The sequence below is a fragment of the Erpetoichthys calabaricus genome, chromosome 6, assembly GCF_900747795.2.
Source record: "Erpetoichthys calabaricus chromosome 6, fErpCal1.3, whole genome shotgun sequence".
In the NCBI taxonomy this organism is placed as follows: Eukaryota; Metazoa; Chordata; class Cladistia; order Polypteriformes; family Polypteridae; genus Erpetoichthys; species Erpetoichthys calabaricus.
The window spans coordinates 54152442-54171138 of record NC_041399.2 but is presented as its reverse complement, the minus strand read 5'-3'; the positions used below and the strand labels follow the sequence as shown (position 1 = coordinate 54171138).

At 38.2% G+C, this 18697-nt stretch overlaps 1 protein-coding gene and 1 long non-coding RNA gene across 3 annotated transcripts in view; one reads left to right on the top strand and one right to left on the bottom strand.

Moving 5' to 3' along the window:
- cpa6 (carboxypeptidase A6) overlaps nt 1-18697 on the top strand; it is a 132426-nt gene that overhangs the window by 94383 nt on the left and 19346 nt on the right. The window contains exons 5-9 of the mRNA XM_051929173.1: nt 417-518; nt 599-703; nt 2503-2613; nt 2718-2808; nt 15060-15262. Of these exons, the coding sequence (XP_051785133.1) occupies nt 417-518; nt 599-703; nt 2503-2613; nt 2718-2808; nt 15060-15262 (612 nt within the window). The remainder of the gene's footprint in view (nt 1-416; nt 519-598; nt 704-2502; nt 2614-2717; nt 2809-15059; nt 15263-18697) is intronic.
- Nucleotides 9447-18697, bottom strand: part of LOC127528420 (uncharacterized) — a 43109-nt gene continuing 33858 nt past the window's right edge. For both annotated transcript variants that reach the window (XR_007935317.1, XR_007935318.1), the window contains exon 3: nt 9447-10252. This is a non-coding gene — a long non-coding RNA (uncharacterized LOC127528420). The remainder of the gene's footprint in view (nt 10253-18697) is intronic.

The following is an 18697-nucleotide window of genomic DNA, read 5'->3' as shown; positions in this document are numbered from 1 at the left end:
TAGTGAGAAAAAAATACCTTTTTTTTATTTGATTTTTAATTTATTTGACTTTCTATTTATGTTAGGTTCAAACAAGTAGGAGAGATATGGAGAAAATAGTTGAAAATGAAGTGCGTTAGTCAGGAGCACTAGAATAAAAGAGAAAGTTGATGTTTGTGCGGACATGTGCAGTGCTCCTCCAGGGTTCTAGAGGATAGGTGATCCAGCGTGTTCTTGAAAAGAGAATAAGATCATTGTGGCAACGCCTCCTTATCACTATGAGGCCATTACTTCATTCACAGTTTCCTGAACTTGGAAATGTTTTTTGTTTGCTTCAGTAAATTAATTTTCTTTCTTTCTTTCTTTCTTTCTTTCTTTCTTTCTTTCTTTCTTTCTTTCTTTCTTTCTTTCTTTCTGTGGTTATTTTGTTTTTTTAGATTCAAAGCTGGATGCATGAAATGAACAAAACACATCCTAGTTTTATTCGTCTTTTCTCCATTGGGCAGTCCTTTGAAAGAAGACCCCTTTATGTTCTGCAGGTTAGAGCCAATGAATTCCATTTACTTCTAGACATCTTCCTGAAAGATTTAGCTAATATTTTCATTTTTCTTTCTTTCAGCTAGGAAAGAAATCCCAACATTACAAGAAAGCAGTGTGGATTGACTGTGGGGTTCATGCCAGAGAATGGATAGGTCCTGCCTTCTGTCAGTGGTTTGTAAAAGAAGTAGGAAGAATTAGTTTCCTTGCATCTTGGGAAATGTATTCTGAAAAATGTAGTGTTTCAATATTTAGCTGCGTTTTAAGCTTACTTTTTCTACAATAATGAAGATGACTGTAGTGGCTAACTTTCCTATTTATCAGCTCAACTTTTATGTCTTTAGCTGTTATTTTCAGGTTGATCCTCCTCCTTTTTGTTATGTTTGAATTTTTGGCTTATCTATTACAGCATCAACACACATTAATACTGAAAGAGAATTGAGAGTCTGTTGCCAAAATAATTTACTATGTGATGTGAACATCCCAGCAGCATTCTTACATTGAAGTGTAATAACTGAAAACCACCACTGGATGGCAGTGCTGTTCAGCTGTTACTTAAAGATAAGCGAGGCAAAGCCAAGTCAGTTTTGCCTTGTCATGGTTTCCACTGTCTTGTAGTATCAGCATTTAGAATGTTATGTTAATGTTTAACAAGAATATATTAAACATGTTGCCTGCTTTCACGTTTTTAAGCAACGGCACAAAAGAAGCTATATTTATTCTTAAATAGTAGTAATAACAATATTTAAGTAATTAATTGAAGACCTAATGGGAAGGAAATATATATTTTTTTTATTTGATATACTTAATTAATCCCTAAGGGAGAAACTGTCGCTTTTCATGACCTTTGGGGGTCATCCGTTGAACAACGCCCCTTGAGCAGTTTTCAAGTTAAGGACCTTTCTCAAGGACCTAATGGAGTAGGACCTATTCTGGCAGTGATGGAATTTGAATCGGCAACCTTCCAGATACCAGCTAAGTTCCATAGCCTCAGAGTCACCATTCCACCCTAACTAATCATGAATAATGACTAATGAAACATCAAGTCATGGATTGTCCAAATAAGAGGACATGGCATTGCTAACAGATTCTCAGCATGCAGGGCGTTAGTGTATTTGGGGCTGTAGAGTACCCAGAGATGGAGAGTAAGTGCAGACTTACGGTGACAAGACTAGGAAATTAACCCAGGACCTTAGAAAACTGCTAACCATTGTTAGCCATGTTACCCTGTTGAATTCTCTCAGCTGTAAATACACATCATTTTGTATGTCCATTTAAAAAACTTATGATCTGAAAGAATTTCATGGCACAAAGTTTAAACTGCAATGATGTATTTTGTTTCTGTCTGTATGCAAATGTGTCCAACCTGTACATATAATAATAAAAAATCTTAACCTTAACATAATAGTATTACAAAGTAATACTTTTACATTTGCCACACTAGCAAATTAAGTGACTTAATTTTGGTTACACATTGAGTAAGTAGAGAGCACCAAGGCCTCTGAAGTATTAATACACCTTAACTACATATAAGAACTTTTCATCTATATATGTAACCTCTGTATATGACCTCCAGCAGCATGCTGAAAATCCTTTCTGAATGAAAAGAACACACTGAAAATGTTATTTTTAAGAAGGAAACAGAAAATTAAAAGTGCTAAATAATACCTAAGATATTCTTCCTTGTTACATACAACAGTAAATGGTCTTGATCTTTTAAGGCATTACAATAAACAGCAAAGGTTCATTTGCAGAATTATTGTGGCTACGTGGTTAGGAAGCTGGACTGAAAATCATGACTTTGCAGATATTTCAAAATTTTACTCACCCTGTGGTCCTAAGCTGCTTAAAATGCCTGTGCTCACATAATGCAGAAAGACATTCAAAAAATATGCTGTAAAGTACTTTGGGATGTCTTTGTCCATAAATATTATTATATAAATTAAAGAGTGACATTATTTCACTGAACAGAATATCTTATTTTAGGCATTGCATTCCTACAATACTGACCCCGTGACAAGACGGTTACTGAACCAGTTCTACTTCTACATAATGCCTGTGCTCAATGTCGATGGCTACCATTTTAGCTGGACCACGGTGCGTAAAATATTCACTTTTCTGCTTGGCAAATGTAAAAAATGCAATATCCCATTTAGAGTTTTATGTACTGCCTTCAGCTAAAGGATATGTTTTGTTACCAGGACCGATTCTGGAGAAAAACTCGTTCTAAAATCTCCAGATATCAATGTCGTGGTGTGGACGCCAACCGAAACTGGAAAGTGAAATGGTGTGGTAAGCTAAAACTTATTTTTCTGCACATTAAAAACTAAGATAATAATAGTACTAATAAACACTTCAGCATATGCTATAATCCATAACCAGTGTTAAATACTTGATTATTAGAAATGCTAACTTTAGCAAATATTTATATCACATCATTATTTTATTATACAAGGTATTATTACTGGATGACACCATTTGATCTTTGGTGTTTATTGGTTCATGATGGATGACCTATGGGATGCATTCTGGCTCAAAATATGTGGAGCCACCAAATATTGAACCTTTTCTTAGTATGAAGCATTAATGGCACCCCAAAGCATCTTTGATAGTTTATGATTTCACAAACATACCTGGTGAAGTGGCAGATGTTGCAGTTGAATAGTGTTCTGTTTTATGGATTCAGTCAGAAGGGTCACATAAGAATGAGATTTATGGTATTAAAAGACAAATGGTAAATTGACAGCAAAGTTATTCATGCAGTCATGGGTGTTGGGCCAGCTAGTCACTAGTAAGGAGAGTTATCTGGGAGGCCTTACGGGTGACTACTGGTCACCCTGTTTATTTAACATGACAGACTGGACTACATTTCAGTGTGGGTTTTAATTTGTTAAAGCTGATACTGTACCGTCAACACCTGGAACAAGGAAAATGCTCTAAGAGTATTCACCATGTGCTGGCCCACTAAAGGCTTTAAGTGAATTTGGAAACAAACATGTTTTACCTGATGATTAGGAATTTCCTTTGTGAGTTTTTATTATTTAATAAAATATTAGACAGACCACCACTAAAGTAATACTCAGTGAAAACTCAACTCTGCTATGTATGCAATGATGTAAGGCCTAATCTTTTTTGTCATGCTTTATAGTTGTAACCTTGTGAAAGCGCTCTGAACTGAATTATCACCAATGAAATGATGTGCTTATTGTAGAACAAAGTGCCTGCTTTTCATCCAACATCATGAAACACATGGAGATCAAAAAGGTCCAATTTTGATTATCTTCCCATAAAACATTCCACCAGATGTCTTGAGGACCATTTGTACCATTGCAGCCAACAAGATAAATATTAACATTCTGTTTGTTATTAAAGGTTTCTTTTTAACTAATCTCTACAAGGAATTCTATTTTAATGTGTTTTGTCTAATGCTAAGGTCATGAGCACATTTTTTGTTTTACTTCAGATCAGAAGAGCCTTAAAATTCCTGTTCTTTCTTGTGAATGTAATTATCGCATCCTGTATATTTTTATCTTTTGCTTTTCAGGTAATTATGGCATGAGAGCCATTCCAGGGATGATTCAGTATTGACCCAGATCTGCTACAGTGGTGTGAAAAACTATTTGCCCCCTTCCTGATTTCTTATTCTTTTGCATGTTTGTCACACAAAATGTTTCTGATCATCAAACACATTTAACCATTAGTCAAATATAACACAAGTAAACACAAAATGCAGTTTTTAAATGATGGTGTTTATTATTTAGGGAGAAAAAAAATTCAAACCTACATGGCCCTGTGTGAAAAAGTAATTGCCCCCTTGTTAAAAAATAACCTAACTGTGGTGTATCACACCTGAGTTCAATTTCCGTAGCCACCCCCAGGCCTGATTACTGCCACAACAGTTTCAATCAAGAAATCACTTAAATAGGAGCTGCCTGACACAGAGAAGTAGACCAAAAGCACCTCAAAAGCTAGACATCATGCCAAGATCCAAAGAAATTCAGGAACAAATGAGAACAGAAGTAATTGAGATCTATCAGTCTGGTAAAGGTTATAAAGCCATTTCTAAAGCTTTGGGACTCCAGCGAACCACAGTGAGAGCCATTATCCACAAATGGCAAAAACATGGAACAGTGGTGAACCTTCCCAGGAGTGGCCGGCCGACCAAAATTACCCCAAGAGCGCAGAGACGACTCATCCGAGAGGTCACAAAAGACCCCAGGACAACGTCTAAAGAACTGCAGGCCTCACTTGCCTCAATTAAGGTCAGTGTTCACGACTCCACCATAAGAAAGAGACTGGGCAAAAACGGCCTGCATGGCAGATTTCCAAGACGCAAACCACTGTTAAGCAAAAAGAACATTAGGGCTCGTCTCAATTTTGCTAAGAAACATCTCAATGATTGCCAAGACTTTTGGGAAAATACCTTGTGGACTGATGAGTCAAAAGTTGAACTTTTTGGAAGGCAAATGTCCCGTTACATCTGGAGTAAAAGGAACACAGCATTTCAGAAAAAGAACATCATACCAACAGTAAAATATGGTGGTGGTAGTGTGATGGTCTGGGGTTGTTTTACTGCTTCAGGACCTGGAAGGCTTGCTGTGATAGATGGAACCATGAATTCTACTGTCTACCAAAAAATCCTGAAGGAGAATGTCCGGCCATCTGTTCGTCAACTCAAGCTGAAGCGATCTTGGGTGCTGCAACAGGACAATGACCCAAAACACACCAGCAAATCCACCTCTGAATGGCTGAAGAAAAACAAAATGAAGACTTTGGAGTGGCCTAGTCAAAGTCCTGACCTGAATCCAATTGAGATGCTATGGCATGACCTTAAAAAGGCGGTTCATGCTAGAAAACCCTCAAATAAAGCTGAATTACAACAATTTTGCAAAGATGAGTGGGCCAAAATTCCTCCAGAGCGCTGTAAAAGACTCATTGCAAGTTATCGCAAACGCTTGATTGCAGTTATTGCTGCTAAGGGTGGCCCAACCAGTTATTAGGTTCAGGGGGGCAATTACTTTTTCACACAGGGCCATGTAGGTTTGGATTTTTTTTTCTCCCTAAATAATAAAAACCTCCATTTACAAACTGCATTTTGTGTTTACTTGTGTTATATTTGACTAATGGTTAAATGTGTTTGATGATCAGAAACATTTTATATGACAAACATGCAAAAGAATAAGAAATCAGGAAGGGGGCAAATAGTTTTTCACACCACTGTATATTTCAGGTCTATGTCTCTGGCTTTTGTTTTCTGGATCCTCAGAGCTTTTAGGAGACTACAAATGCTACACATATGTGTAGTACGATTTATTCTTTTTTTAGTATTTCTTCAGTTACTGTCTTTAAAAAATAATCAAACAAATATGAAACTTAGCAAAAATATTTTTAGTAAATCAAACATATTTGTGACTTTTTTTATAACTTACCCGATTTGCCATTTATTTCTTCCTAGAGATTTCATGTTATTTTTCCATAGGCCGTTTGTGATTTTATAGATTTAACAATAGAACAACAAAATTAAAGGGTATGTCACAAATTAAATAATTATCTTCATTTATGCACTGCATTTAAAAGTAAATAGTTATCATTGAATGAGATAGTGTTAGGAAAAAAATTAGCGGAACAGAGATGTGCCAGAAGACACAAACTACGTAAATAAATGACCAAAAGATGGGTAACCAAAAAGGGATTAGCAGAGGAGATTTCATCAGAAACAAGCAAAAGTTCTACAATACCACGGAAAAGACAAAACTCTCATCACAAAACAAAAATCAAAAGCAAGCAAACCTTCATCACTATAATCTTCACAGAAGCCCCTTTTATCTCAAAACAACACTAATAATAAAAAAGGGGTTAATAGAAAGCAAGGGATTTCAAAACTAGGACACTGAGTTGATCACATTGTCATCTCAAATAGCAACGATATGATGATGTCCCATGTTCTGCCTGTGTGACATCATTACTGTAACTTGATGGCATTGTCCTTCAGTTTGCACCACAAAAGGGACATGGCCTGTCAAGAAAAAAACAAAATGGCAGAATTCTGATGTCACCATAATACCGATAAAAATAACTATCATCCAGAAATGCATAATTAATATCTGCAGAACATAAACTACACTACAAGAAACTCTGAATTATAGCAGAGTTAGTAAACAGTGGTTTAAAATGGATAAATATTAGGGATTTGTACTTTCCCACTTTTTATCCATTAACACTACAATTTACACTACAATAAAGTGATCATTTATGTTTATTATAAGCTGGCAGAGAGCTAGTAATAAGATTGTGTATTGGTTAAGTAGACTTCCAAGCTGCCTTATATATACATCCCAGGAGAAGATTTATCTAAAGAAAAAAAAATTCCTTGAAATATGGAGACATTAATAAAATGAGTGGTACCCCATGTGAATAGAAGTGCAAGAGGTTAACGTCACATGAGACTGTGTGTTTTTATTCCCATAATAAATAAACACATTTCACATTTGTGTACTGGATATTCTGTCTCCCTCCATGAAATGCTAAGTATTTGTAAACACGGCCCTTCCTTACACGGGTCACTTACTTCTTAGTGTTTGCCGTAATGGGAGTTGAGCACATATGCATGTAAACTAAGTACTGTCATATTCTGCATCATTTAAATAAGTTTATTCTAGTTGAATAAAGTTCATCCCATCCTCCCTTTAAATTTCTTTTGACTTTATTCCATTTTCCACACATTGAAATGGGACACAAGGGCTAAAAATAAAAAAAAAACAGGCAGATTCTGCCACATACTGGGAGAGCAAATGACAAAGACGTAGAGAAAGAGAATACACAGCAAGAGGGCAAGAATGGGGGAAAAAGAAGAAGCATCCTACTAGCAAAGAGGAGAATGGATCCATGAGGCACATTTGAAACCTCAACTCCCACACTTTAGGCATCAAACAGCTACATACACATAAAACATGGAATAAATTCCTGGCATGCTAGCAAACATTCCACAAGCATGGCACAGTCCACAAGACATTCCAGTGCTCAGGAGATTACACCAAAAATAAGATGTGCGTATTTTTATCTCTTGTCATTTGTTATTAAGTTCATAATTCCATATAAATCTTTATATGCATTTTACAAATGTTTACCAAATTTAATGGGTTTTAATATCAGAAAAATTAACCAATGAGAGGTCTCTCAACATCTGACAATATTCGAAGAAGTTGTCATGAATCCGGGTTTTGGTATCCTGGCAATCAGCCTGTTTCATTTTTTATCTATTTATATATTTTTTGTGGTTGTTTTCATTTGTTAGCATTATTCTGGTGATGTCATTTTGTCTTCTAATTTTTGGATGATCACCAAAATTTTGTGACAAGCAAAATGTTTGTGGTTGTTATCACTTATGTGATACGGAGGTTGAGTAATGAACTATATACCGTATTTAAAATGGCAGCATGCAGCTTGTGATGTCCAAGCTGTTTCTCTGTTTCATCCCTCTTGTTAATATTGTTTATAACAGAAGATCAATAGACTGCTGCAGGCATGTGCTAAATGTATATAAATAAAGTTAAGAATGTCTGGCTTGGTGTCAATATGTGCAGGCGCCATTCGAGAGATTAAAATGAATTTTGGTATGTATATTCCTCTTGGAGTATAGGCATGGGGTGGCTCTAACGGCTTCTTTGATAAATCTTGCTATGTGACCCATTATTTCTTAGATTTTGAGTCCCAAATCAAAGAAACACACAAACAAATTTTCATGAATTATAGGGATATATTAAAGGTAGATCTACTTAAAAAGCAATGTATGCATTACCTTGGTGCTGCCTCTGGGAGGCGAACTGGCAGACTTTGACAGTTAAATATTTTTGTTGAGGGTACTCCCTTTCATATCTAGCCATTCATGTTCTAGGAAAGAAAGTCAGTATATGTTGATACTTCTGATTACATTCATTTTATCAAATAATATTCCTTTTGGAAAGAGAGCCAATTTAAATCCAAGATTTGCTGATGTGAGATGAAAACATCTGATGCAGAATTCTAAAAAGCCAAGAACAGCAAAACGGCTGTTTAGATGCAAACTACCAAAGAAATGAATACTCAAAAAAGAGGGGCTGAAATCCAAGAGGAACGAGTGCTAAGCAGCAGATACAGAATGTCATATACAGAGAAGAGGACCAGAAAGCTATGAGGGAAGCTCACAGTACCTGGAAACTGATAGGGAGAGGTACACTCAGGCAAGGGAAGCAGAGAGTTTAGAGGAACACTCCCTGCAGCTGGAAACTGACCAGGAATCAGGAAGGACGAGAGTGTAGAAGAACGCGCACAGCGACTGGAAACTGATCAACAGAGACATAGAGAGTTAAGCGACGCTGAATCCCCTCAACGCCGTGAAAAATGTGTGGAATCTAATATCTTAAGGCATATCCCACATTAAGAACCTGCTCGAGAATCAAATGCCAGAGGACCACTGAGAGATTTAGGAGATAAATTCAACAGTGGCATTAACTGTAACCCTCTTTGTTATTGTGTTTCTGCATCCAATATTGGTTCCATGCATCATTTTTGCCAGTGCCTCAGTCCCCTTAGAATCTTTCTGTAAATACTGTAACAGGAAATAACAGTATATTTATTATTTCAATTTACTTTTAAACATAATAGTAATTTAAAGTGGAATGCATATTTATTCATGAAGTTAAAACAAAATGCCATTTATTCCTTTATTGGTTTTGAAGTTGTAATCTACCCCATCACAGATGGGTAACTTAGCTAGAATTTAATATAAGATACTTATGTAACCTAGGAGAGATGGTGATTAGAGATGACAAGAAAGTCACCGTGAGTAGGTCGGCATGCCCATAAGGTGGCCTTAGACAATTTGTGTTTAACCCTGACCACAAGTCATATGACCCTAGAGGAATGAATAGAACCAATTGAATTAGCATTAAAAATGAACTTGAACCAGGTCTTAGCTGGGAAGCAGAAGGAAGACCAGATCTGTTGAGCTGCTTTATATTTTTTGGAGTGACCATGACTGTTGAAGTGAGGTGTGTACAACACATTTTCTCTCTTGTCATAAAATCAACAATTCCTCTACTTCCTCAGATATCTGAGGATAGCTTACATTTTTCCATTTGTTTTCTTGAATGTCTATATGTGCACAGTAGAGTCCATCCTCACTTGCTGCATCACATCCTGGTATGACACCTGATCGAGAATGTAAAGCACTGCCGAGGGTGGTTACGGTGCAACCAGAATATTACTGGCAACCAACTGCCTTCTGTTTGGGACATGCACAACACTTCGTACTTTAGGAAGGCAAACAGCGTTATTAAAGATGTTAGCCACACTGCACAGTGGCTTTGTTCAGTCCTTTCTTCTGACAAACAGTACTGTGCCACTGGCACTCACACAAGTAGATTCAAGGAACATATCTACCCACAGGTTATTAGATTGCTGAACAACCAATCATAATAACAAGAATTATGAACACTTTAATATTCCACCACTGTATGTGAATACATACTGTCAAGTTTGGGTCGCAGATTTACATGAAGGAAGGCGAGACCAGGTTTCCAAGGAAAGAATAACTTTATTGCCAAGAAGGCAGGAACAGTCTTGAGGCTTTATTCAAAAATAGGGGGTTTTCTTCCGCACACAGGTTAACGCTCCTTTCTTCAGATTAAAAGAACACAAAGCCTTTTTCGTTGAGCAGGTTCAGTACCTTCGAAGCAGCGGCAGGGATAGACGCAGTCTGGAGGAAAGAGGACAGGAGAGTGAGCAAACAGACAGGTCAGCGCTCGGCTTTAAATGTTCTAAACATCATGCCACAAGCATATAATGCTGTAAGCCTGCAGCTGATCCCGCAGAGAGCAAGTTGAGAGTGTGCTTGTTTCCCATTAAAATATTTTCTAAGAGGGAGTTTCTCGAAGGGCAGTTGTATTGCTTTGCTATTGATTTACTGTTTAACAGAGAGTCAGCATGCAGCTGCCGTCAGTACAGGGAGAAAACACAGCAGAGCGGCTGCCATGCTGTCTTTACGCAGCTAACGCTGCTGTCAGAGACGACAAATCAGCAGCGACACTGGTCATAATACATACATATATATATTGTAACCACTAACAAATCCTGAACACAGAAGACAACTCCACAGAACATAGTTCTAGGAAAAAAAAAAGATGTTTATTACACTTAATATCTTCGCAATCTTTAAAATCAGTCCAACTTTGCACCATACAATAGTAATATCTGCCTCATCTCCTGCCACTCCTCCTTGTTGAGTGTTGTCTTCCACATCCCAACTCTGACTCCCTAAATGAGGCGGAGTGGTTCCTTTTATGTGGGACCCGGGAGTACTTCTGGTGCCATGGCAATAGCTGCTAGAAGCACATTCAGGGAAATTCTCTACCCACAGTTCCTCTTGGTAGCACCCAAGGACCCCACCCTTTCACACTACACATCCCAAGTAACTTTGCTGGTGTCCAATTTGAAAGAAGGCCAGAAGGATATTGCCACATCTCACACTGCAGAATGAACTCACACTGCAGAATGAATTGCGCTTGGTAGCATAATCCCTAAGTCCAACCATTACCTTTCCCATCTGACTGGGATTATACTATCCTCTGTGTTAAGCTTCCACTATAGCTTCCTGGCCAGGTAAAGAATTAACCCCCAACCCAGTTGGAATGCCAGCCTTCCATTTTTGGTATTCACAGTACATACAGTTTATAAATAGATGTGTGTGTAAACAAACACTTGCAAATATAGATTGGCCATAATTATATTATATATATTATGTGTGTGTGTGTGTGTATGTATTTATGTATGTATTGTGAGACTTGCCTGGACACCACCAGTTGGAAACCACATCTTTATAAAACACACACATTTATTAAAGCACAAATAAACAGTCCCAAACATAAACACAGTGCACTCAGCACTAATCACCCCTTATTTAGACTTCTCTCAATGTCCTTGGCTGCCTTTCCTCTCCTTCTGGGAGCTTCGTCCTGCTCTTGCTCCCGACTCTAGCTCCCTGATTGGAGGGAGGCGGCCCCTTTTATTCACACCTGGATGTGCTCCAGGTGGCTGATTACGTCCTTTCGGCAGCACTTCCTGGTGTGGCGGAAGCGCTGCCCTTTGCACCGGAAGCCCTCCGGACGTCCCTGGAAGGCTCTTCCGCCATCTTTCCGAGTGTGGGGGAAGTAAATGTTTCCCAGGTTCTATGAGGCTTGAGGCGCCCCCTGGCGGTGGCCAAGGGTCCCAACGAGTTGGAATTTCTCTCCTCCTCTCCCGTGGTCCTCTCCTGATCCAGGGTGGTTGCCCCCGCATGACCCGAAAGACATAAAGGTCATCTTACGGTCCTTCTAGGTGTCCCGGCTGGGTCAGAACGCCAGCCATCTGTGACAGTATATACTGTGTATTGAATGCTATGTGTACTTTTATGTGTGTTACTTTTGTGAGTATTGTATTATTGTGAGGAGATATGCAAGTTACAATTTCATGGTAATATGTACATTTTGTACAGTGTACACGCAACAGTAAACTTGACTTGAGTTGACAGTTGCCTTTGAAGTGAACCAATAGAGAAGCCGATTCTTTTAGTGAGAGTTGGCTAGGGAACTAAATTATTTAGTTTTTAATTTAATCATGTGTTCCTGAAGAATGTACAGAACTAAATAATTGGTTTTTACCTACTGACAACATTTGATTCTTTCAGAATATATGAAAATACATGTGATTCAAAGCAGAGGAATGTGCAAGTACAATGATCAGAAAAAAAAATTCCTGGAGATGTGCATCCCTTCCGAGCATCCCCACCCTTTGTTTCTTGGTAGCTTTTGTGTATCATTTAAACTACCTTGCAGTGACTTGCACAAGGATAGTAAAATGAGTGGTTATATTACCACAGATCCTCTATTATTATCATGAAAAAGAATATTAGAGTTATAAATCTTCAGTATCCTACTTCCTACTCCATAGTTCCTTTCAGGTTTTGGGCAGCCTGTGACCTGTTACATACAGTAAGCACTGTGAGAGAGCAGATTATCCATCCATTTTCCAACCCGCTATATTCCTAACTACAGGGTCACGGGAGTCTGCAGGAGCCAATCCCAGCCAACACAGGGCACAAGGCAGGAACCAATCCCGGGCAGGGTGCCAACCCACCGCAGGACACACACAAACACATCCACACACCAAGAACACACTAGGGCCAATTTAGAATTGGCAATCCACCTAACCTGCATGTCTTTGGACCGTGGGAGGAAACCGGAGCGCCCGGAGAAAACCCACGCAGACACGGGGAGAACATGCAAACTCCACGCAGGGAGGACCTGGGAAGTGAACCCAGGTCCCCAGATCTCCCAACTCCGTGCCGCCCAGAGCAGATTATATTTAGGCCATTCTGTGGCTCAAATAGCTTCATCTAATATGGTAAGATTTGCAGTGCATTTTCAGCTTTTCACTGAGATTAGCTGTTTCAACACCATTAACCAAGCTTGTTAGCACATCTCTTAGCACTTTCTCTACTATTGATTCTTGAAATGTTCAATGCTGTATTTTCCTTGTTACATTATATATTAAGCTTCTAAATGCACAGTTTTTGCCCCACAGTACATGACTGCAATAAATGTCTGCAAAAATTGCTTCCGTATTGAATATCACTTAAGTTTGCCATGGGAATCTGCATAACAGGTCACAAAGCAAATGGAAAATTAGATGAAGTCTTTTAATAAGAAACAAGACAAAGGTTGATTACAATAACTACAGTCTTTTTTATTAGTTTGTAGACAGTTATAGAAGCAAGATTAAAAAAAATTTGGGCCCCAGAAGAGAAAAGCCTGTTGAATATGTGTTTAACGCTTTGGAATGGAATAGCAGATTTTTGAAAGCCTGTCCTTTGTCCCTCTTGGATGGCCAGGTAGACTTCCCATGGTTTATGCACACTGCTTTATGGATGCAGCAATGGGCAGGAACAGGTTGGGGTTATGCTGGCCACCTCTTTACTATGGAGCAAAGTGGCAGATATAACCCTGGCTTTCGGTATAACCAGTTTTTATGTTTTCCTTTTATTATGGTCCCTGTAAGGGAAGGAAAAAAGTCACTCAACATAATGAATGAAAATGCAATTTAATTGTATTTTGTGCCGTGTTATTTTTTATAAAATGTATCTGTTTTATTTTAACTTTAAAACTACTGTTGAATAGTTTGATTGCACATGTAAGTTAGCTCGGTGTTAAAGATGTACATCAGTGCAGCAGTTTCAATGGTGCATTTTACTACTTGAAAAGATGGCCATTTTCAATTTGTTTGATCAGATCCCACCCATAACTTAATTTCTAGTATCTTCATCATCTTTTTTGTTCTGTACATATTCATATTTATCTACTGTAGTTAGCTTTCACTTTACTACTATTTGCAGTTTAGGTTGATGCAGTAATGCTTTTCTTTGTTAAGGTACTTGTAAAATGTGCAATGACAATAAAGCTGAATCGAGTTTAATTAAATGGGAATGAGGGTCAAACAGAGGCTCTGAACCAATCAGACTGCAATGAGAGAAGAAACAGTTTACATTAAACTTAGGGCATTAACAGAAACAATAAACTTTGCTCTGGAGATGAACGAAACAAGATTCCATTCACATACAGTTTTCACAAAAGTGCATTAAAATTAATTTCACTGATAATTTCAGAATTGCAAAACACAAAAGTCACTAAAACAGTTTTAAATGTTTTCTGGAGTAGAAAACAAGAAATATTGCCTTCTAAAGACTCAGTCACACATCCATGTTTACCTGTGTTTTTTTTTTTCCTTTGCTGCTCCACAAGGAAGACAAGTAGAAACACATGTATTAGACATGTATTAAAGGAATTAGGATTTACCCTTATTTAATATTATATGTTTACTCTTTTATCATCTGCCACTGTACAAAAAAAATATTATTTTGAAATATTAGTTTTTTTGGCTTTTGTGTTCTGAATGGCCTTTAGCTCTGCTGCCTCCCGGTCCTAGGGTCCTGGGTTAGAATCCATTGGACAGTTGCTATCTTTGTGGGCTTTTTCTCACGGAACTCCAGTTTAACTCACACAGCTCCAAAGATAATGCTTGGTAGGTTAATTAGTGGCTTTAAATGGCCCCAGTGTGAGTGTGGTGTTATTTTGGATTGGGTCTTGTGGTGGTCTGGGGTTAGTTTTGTCTTGCTGATAGTATAGATTCTTGCCCCTTGTGACTTTGAGAACATTTTGAGAGGTTGAGTGATAAAACAACCACTGTGCTCTGATACCAAGAGAAGTTAGTAGTCCTATTACTGGCTATTATGGGCCTAATATTGACATGAGACCATTTACGACACACTTCGAAAAACAAACTTTGGAAAAATAATCACCCCTTTTTGTATTTCTTTTCATTAGGCTAACTATAATGTTAAAAATCTTGCTTGGAAAGCTACTGGTTAATTTTCTTCAGTAGAACATGAACAACATTTTGCCCAGTTTATGTCTTAAGTTATATCTTCAACATCTTATTAATTTCTTGATTATATTCTTTTTCTACCAATCTAGAAGAAGGAGCTTCATCTCATCCATGTTCCGAGACCTACTGTGGGCCATTTCCTGAATCTGAACCTGAGGTGAAAGCTGTTGCCAATTTTCTTCGAAAGCACAAGAAGCGTGTGAAGGCTTATATTTCAATTCATGCCTATGCTCAAATGCTGCTGTATCCGTATTCATACAAGTATGCTACGATTCCAAACTTTGACTGTGTTGTAAGTAATCTCCTCTTTAAATACATTTGCTTTATCATTTCTAAACAATAGCACATTGTACATAGAGAGGAGCAGTCAGAAAACAATAACAGTAACACTTTAGCTGGGGTTGCCATAGGGTATCTGTTAGTCACCTGTTGCTATGATACACAAACAAAGCCTTTGCTAAGGTCTTGTTACATTGCAGTAACATTGCAGGTCACTAACAGATGCACCATGATGGCCCCTAATCTAAATGTATACCTGAATATTAGACCCATGTCTATGTTTAAAATTTGAATAATTTACTTTCAGTGAATTCTTGTTATGATTTGCCTATGTAATTAATACAACTGAGTATTACAGTATTTTTCTAGCCTGATATACCATTTATACAAAGAAGGCAAAAATTAGGATTTTTGCATATGGGTAGGGCAATGTAGGGAGCAATCCTGATGTTTGTGATCCACTGTCTGTTGGTGTGCTTTTTATACTAAACGTTTGCACCATGTGCTGGAGTGAATGAATTTAGTAGTAACAATAATTCAAACTAAAAGGTGTTGTTCACAAATGTGATTGCTTTAGCAAATACTTTCTCCACATTTTTATTGTGCTTTGGATTCATTTTGGATTTTTGCAATGTAACAACAAAAAAGGAGCTTGATATGAAACATACCATTTGTAAGCATTGCCATTTTAAATTCAAAAATTCTAGTAAACACAGTCTGTTCCAGTAACACAGCATCAGTGGGATGAGGGAGGGGGCCTGTCTAGATTTAGCATTCTATAATAATCAGGATAGGATTGAAGGGAAAAGGTGATTGTACTATGGCAACTATATCCTAATGCATCAATCAGTTTTACAGCGGTTTAGCTGAGTGCATATTCTAAAACGAAAACAGTTTAATTTTAGGAGGTCAAAAATTAAGCATATGCGGCAAAACCTAAGTAAGATAAATTAGGAGAAGCTTTTAAGTGTGGAGGCAGTTAAGAAGTCGAAAGGCAGTTTTAGCGGTTTTACTTGTAGTGCAGGACACATTTTTCTTCTTGCCAAGTACCACAGACACAAGAAATAAGTTGCCAAGTACAGTGGTAGAGAGTTGGAGTGATTCTGAGATGTTTGATTAAGACGGGCAGAGATCTCAATCCAACTGAGAATTTGTGACTGGATTTGTGAAAGTCTTTTCACTCACGACCCCCAAACCACTTGACAGAACTTGAGAAGTTTTGCAAAGATGAATGGGAAAACATTGCAGTGCCCACACATGCAAAGTAGATACAGAGAAACCTGTGCACTCAGACACAAGGCTGTCACTACTGCCAAAGGGGCATCTACTAAACACTGACTTGAAGGGGTGAATTCTTATGCCATTAATTATTTTATGCTTTATATTTATAATTAATTTAGACTTCTTTGCAGATATCCGTTTTCACTTTGTCACTAAATAGCCTTTTTACTTTGAACAGTGTCAAAAAGACAAATTAAATCCACTGTGATTTAATGTATTATCATAAAATGAGAACAGTTCCAAAAGGGCAGGTCTGGCCATTATCCTCTGACCTCTCTCATTAACAAGGGGTTTTCAGTTGTAGAACTGGCCATCACTGGATAGTTTTGACTATCTTATCATTCTTTGTCAACTCTGGAAACCATAGTTTGTGAAAAGTTAAGGAGGGAAGCTGTTTCTAAGATGCTGCAACCACCAAATTGGTGGTATGCATATGAGTGACCTCTAAGACTGTCCATGTCTCGTTTCTGCTTTGTACCCAGTGTTCCTGTAATAGACTTGATGAACCATTGAACTGGAGTAAGCAGATCTGAAATTATTTTATTTATAGTCAGTGTGTAACAAGTCCATATCTGAAAGCTTCGTAATCAAAAGAACGATGAGGTGCAAATAATGAATTTCCTTTATACACTTTGCAGTAGCAGTTATTTTCACAACAAGGTGCTGGCTTGACACATATTCCTCGAAGACATCATGGACCTTTTGCTTTCACAATTTTTTATTATTTTAGTTATTTAACAAAATCCTCACTATTCTTTGTACAGAAGAGGTGCAAAAAAAATATCAGCTATCAGATTCTTCATTTACACTGGTTTCTGTTTCTTAAATTTCATGTAGCATTATTTCAACACACTTAAACTTGACTTACAAGGAAAGGACAAGTGCTTTCCTCCTTAAAAGCATTCAAGGCCGAGCTATTTTATGAGAACAAAATACAAAAGTAACTTCACACCTTATCATGGCCTCAGCATGTGACAACTAACAGCCCTTGGCTATCAAAGCCTGTGCATAGACTGTGGTTTACAATATGCTACAGTGCATCCGGAAAGTATTCACAGCGCATCACTTTTTCCACATTTTGTTATGTTACAGCCTTATTCCAAAATTGATTATATTCACTTTTTTCCTCAGAATTTTACACACAACACCCCATAATGAGAATGTGAAAAAAAGTTTACTTGAGGTTTTTGCAAATTTTTTAAAAATAAAAAAACTGAAAAATCACATGTACATAAGTGTTCACAGCCTTTGCTCAATACTTTGTCGATGCACCTTTGGCAGCAATTACAGCCTCAAGTCTTTTTGAATATGATGCCACAAGCTTGGCACACCTATCCTTGGCCAGTTTCGCCCATTTCTCTTTGCAGCACCTCTCAAGCTCCATCAGATTGGATGGGAAGTGTCGGTGCACTGCCATTTTAAGATCTCTCCAGAGATGTTCAATCGGATTCAAGTCTGGGCTCTGGCCACTCAAGGATATTCACAGAGTTGTCCTGAAGCCTCTCCTTTGATATCTTGGCTGTGTGCTTAGGGTCGTTGTCCTGCTGAAAGATGAACCGTCACCCCAGTCTGAGGTCAAGAGCGCTCTGGAGCAGGTTTTCATCCAGGATGTCTCTGTACATTGCTGCAGTCATCTTTCCCTTTATCCTGACTAGTCTCCCAGTTCCTGCCGCTGAAAAACATCCCCACAGCATGATGCTGCCACCACCATGCTTTACTGTAGGGATGGTGCCTGGTTTCCTCCAAACGTGACGCCTGGCATTCACACCAAAGAGTTCAATCTTTGTCTCATCAGACCAGAGAATTTTCTTTCTCATGGTCTGAGAGTCCTTCAGGTGCCTTTTGGCAAACTTCAGGCGGGCTGCCATGTGCCTTTTACTAAGGAGTGGCTTCCGTCTGGCCACTCTACCACACAGGCCTGATTGGTGGATTGCTGCAGAGATGGTTGTCCTTCTGGAAGGTTCTCCTCTCTCCACAGTGGACCTCTGGAGCTCTGACAGAGTGACCATCAGGTTCTTGGTCACCTCCCTGACTAAGGCCCTTCTCCCCTGATCGCTCAGTTTAGATGGCCGGCCAGCTCTAGGAAGAGTCCTGGTGGTTTCAAACTTCTTCCACTTACGGATGATGGTGGCCACTGTGCTCATTGGGACCTTCAAAGCAACAGAAA